We start from the raw sequence: 3,374 nt of genomic DNA on the forward strand, positions 1-3,374 counted from the left end.
CGTGGGCTTTGAGTTTGGAGTGGGCGTGCCCACTGCAGGAAGAGAGAGAGGAAGCAAAAGAGAATTGGCGGCTAAGGACAGGCAGGGGGACGTAGAGAATCCCAGGCTGTGGGGACGTAGGGGTAGGAAAGGGACTCGGGGACACCAAATGAAAGAGTTGAGCCCAGCTCCGAGGCAGCCAGCCGCCACTGGCCCCACAAACGCTCAGGAAGAGGAAAAGGCCAGCGCGAACTACAAGTCCCAGAAGCCCCCGCTTCCTAGCGCCGGCGCCGCGCCGCGCAACGCCCGCTGGGAGTCGGCCGGAGCCGCCAAGATGTCGCAGCCCAAGAAGAGAAAGATTGAGTCGGGGGGCGGCGGCGGCGCAGGAGGAGGAGGAGGAGGAGGAGGGGAGGGAGCGGAGCAGGAAGATGGCGGAGAGCGGGAGGTGGCCCGGCGGCGACGCCCGTGGTGCCGGCAGGAGCGGGACCAGCAGTACTACGAGTGCTACTCGGACATCTCGGTGCACGAGGAGATGCTGGCCGACCGCATCCGCACCGAAGCCTACCGCCTGGGCATCATGCGGAACCGCGCGGCGCTGCGGGGCAAGACGGTGCTGGACGTGGGCGCGGGCACCGGCATCCTCAGCATCTTCTGCGTCCAGGCCGGGGCCCGGCGCGTGTACGCGGTGGAGGCCAGCGCCATCTGGCAACAGGCCCGGGAGGTGGTGCGGCTCAACGGGCTGGAGGACCGGGTGCACGTCCTGCCGGGGCAGGTGGAGACGGTGGAGCTGCCGGAGCAGGTGGACGTCATCGTGAGCGAGTGGATGGGCTACGGCCTCCTGCACGAGTCCATGCTGAGCTCCGTGCTGCACGCGCGGGCCAAGTGGCTGAAGGAGGGCGGGCTGCTGCTGCCGGCTTCCGCCGAGCTCTTCCTGGCGCCGGTGAGCGACCCGACGCTGGAGCAGCGCCTGGGCTTCTGGGCGCACGTGAAGCAGCTCTACGACGTGGACATGAGCTGCCTGGAGGCCTTCGCCACGCGCTGCCTCATGGGCCCGTCGGAGATCGTGCTGCAGGACCTGTGCGGCGAGGACGTGCTGGCCCGGCCGCAGCGCGTGGCGCACCTGGACCTGGCCCGCGCGGGGCTGGAGCAGGAGCTGCAGGCCGGGGTGGCGGGGCGCTTCCGCTTCAGCTGCTACGGCTCGGCGGCCATGCACGGCTTTGCCTTCTGGTTCCAGGTGACCTTCCCGGGAGGGGACTCGGGGAAGCCCCTGGTGCTGTCCACCTCGCCCTTCCACCCGGTCACGCACTGGAAGCAAGCCCTCCTCTACCTGAACGAGCCGGTGCAGGTGGAGCAGGACACGGACATCTCCGGAGAGATCACGCTGCTGCCCTGCAGCCACAACCACCGGCTCCTGCGCGTGCAGCTGCGCTACCGAGTGGGCGACCAGGAGGAAAGGGCCAAAGACTTCGCCATGGAGGATGAGCAGTGGCTCCTCTCCCAGCAGCTGCCTCCCCAGGAGGCCAGGCTTTCCCGGTAGAAGCGAAGGGGGGTGGTCACAGCAGAAAGGGAGATCCCGCCTGCAACTCGGGGGGGGGGCATTATGTGCTGTCTGCCTTTTCCCTCCTGGCTCCTGGGGAGAGAGGCAGACTTCACTCTCCCTTGTTCTGGCGACATTTATTTTAAAAATGACCCTGATGCCCCCCAACGATGAAAACAGCGTGTTTATTAATAGGCTTTTGAGCCTCAAAAGTATGTGGTACCAAGCACTTGTATTTCTTTTTTGTTTCTTTGTTTCACGAAAGAAAAAACACGTAATAAACATGTCAGTGTATGAAGGTTCCATGCACACCCTGACACCTCACATCTTACTTAAGCCTGAAGCCGCGGAGACAGGTAAAAGGGTGTGTAGACACCATACGTTTCCAGTCTGGCTTTCATATCTGTCCAGAGCCATATTCCTTCCTTCTCTGAAGTCCCTCCCATCTCAGGGGCCTCTAGGCTACAGTACTTACCCTACTGGCCGTGAGAGGGAGGAGGAGGGGGTAGTTTAAATAACCCTGTTCTCACACTTACTAGTAACTACTTCCATAGGGTGCTCAAGTTGCTGAACACACACATCGTTAAGTAAAAGAGACCGTATATGTAACTGTGCAGCCGATCTAAGAAATCAAGAAAGAGACCTGAAAGTGACGTGGTAGAGAATTGTTTTAATTCTTGTCTTTACTGTTAAGATTTCGTCAAGAAACTGTCCCATGTATTTTCCATAATTTTATGGAACAGGCTGAGAGAGGTCGTTTCAGAGCCTGGCTCTCAGGGCCTCTTTGTCCCCGTGGGCAAATCAGTTCAGCTCACTAAATTAAAGAAATATGTTCCCAGCTAGAAGAGTCCACTCCTTTAAACTCCCTCGTTTAGCTGGATCATCTCACTTGGCCTACTTAAATCAAATGAAAGTTCCCTTTTTAACACGAAAGTTCCCTTTTTTCTTTTTAGCTCAGCCAACTGTGAAAGTTGTGAATTCAGGGAAGTCGTTTGTAATGAAGTGTGAGTCATGTTATCCAATTTATTTCACCGATGTTCCTCCTCCCTGTGGCAAATAAAACATTGGCATTCTGCCTTGAGAGATGAACGGAGAAGTCTCGTGTGCTGTCTGAGTGATGCTGCTGTGGCCTGGTCCACTCGTAAGGAAGGTGTTAAAGCCCCTTCAGAGGATAGCTTCAGGGTCATGCTGCGTGGAGGGTTTTGTGTGCTAGCAGAACACAGGTGTGAAAACTGGTCCTCTGAAGTACTCCACCAGCTTTGTTCATAATGAGTTTTCTGCCCCTTGATTCAACGCATATTAAAGCATTAAGTATCATAACTGATTTGCTAAAATTTGGTGACCACAGGAATATCTGTCATTATGAAGGGAAACAGAAATGTACGAAATCACAGACTTGACAAGATCCTCCAATAGCAAGCAATACCATTACAGCTGCTGTCTCCGATGTGCCGATCGTTAGCAGCCTAGGTCAGTGGTCGGCAAACTCATTAGTCAACAGAGCAGCAAACCGCGGCGCAGTTTGCCGACCCCTGGCCTAGGTGAATGGTGCAGCCAGAGCCAGCCTGGTGTGGTTTAAGCGAGGGCGTAAACAGCTGCTTATTTTAGGGTCAGCTGTATTGTAAGTCGAACATTTATTTAGGCTTTAGGGTACAGTTTTGAACCAAGTTCTGGTTTTTATGTTTTCTGGGTTTTTTGTTTTTTTTTTAACTTGTTAGAATAACTCCTTTGCTATATGGGCCAATGAAAGCATCTTTTAAGTTCCACTTTTAAACATACGGTTTTCTGAATATATGAGTCCTACAGAGTTCGTATCGCCAGTATAAGCCCCCAAAGGGAACACTGGTTAAAGCTTGGG

General features: G+C 55.3%; 1 protein-coding gene across 1 annotated transcript; it reads left to right on the forward strand.

Annotated features, from left to right (window-relative positions):
- Positions 1-313: 313 nt before the first annotated feature.
- On the forward strand, positions 314-2,588 carry PRMT6 (protein arginine methyltransferase 6). Its single transcript, XM_008147333.3, has one exon. The coding sequence runs from the start codon at positions 314-316 to the stop codon at positions 1,514-1,516; it is 1,203 nt and encodes a 400-aa protein (XP_008145555.2). The 3' UTR covers positions 1,517-2,588.
- The last annotated feature ends 786 nt before the right edge of the window (positions 2,589-3,374 follow it).

This window comes from Eptesicus fuscus, chromosome 22 (assembly GCF_027574615.1).
Source record: "Eptesicus fuscus isolate TK198812 chromosome 22, DD_ASM_mEF_20220401, whole genome shotgun sequence".
Taxonomy (NCBI): Eukaryota; Metazoa; Chordata; class Mammalia; order Chiroptera; family Vespertilionidae; genus Eptesicus; species Eptesicus fuscus.

Bases quoted from the DNA above. Each gene is read 5' to 3' on its own strand.
- PRMT6 (XM_008147333.3), top strand. From the start codon at position 314: ATGTCGCAGCCCAAGAAGAGAAAGATTGAGTCGGGGGGCGGCGGCGGC.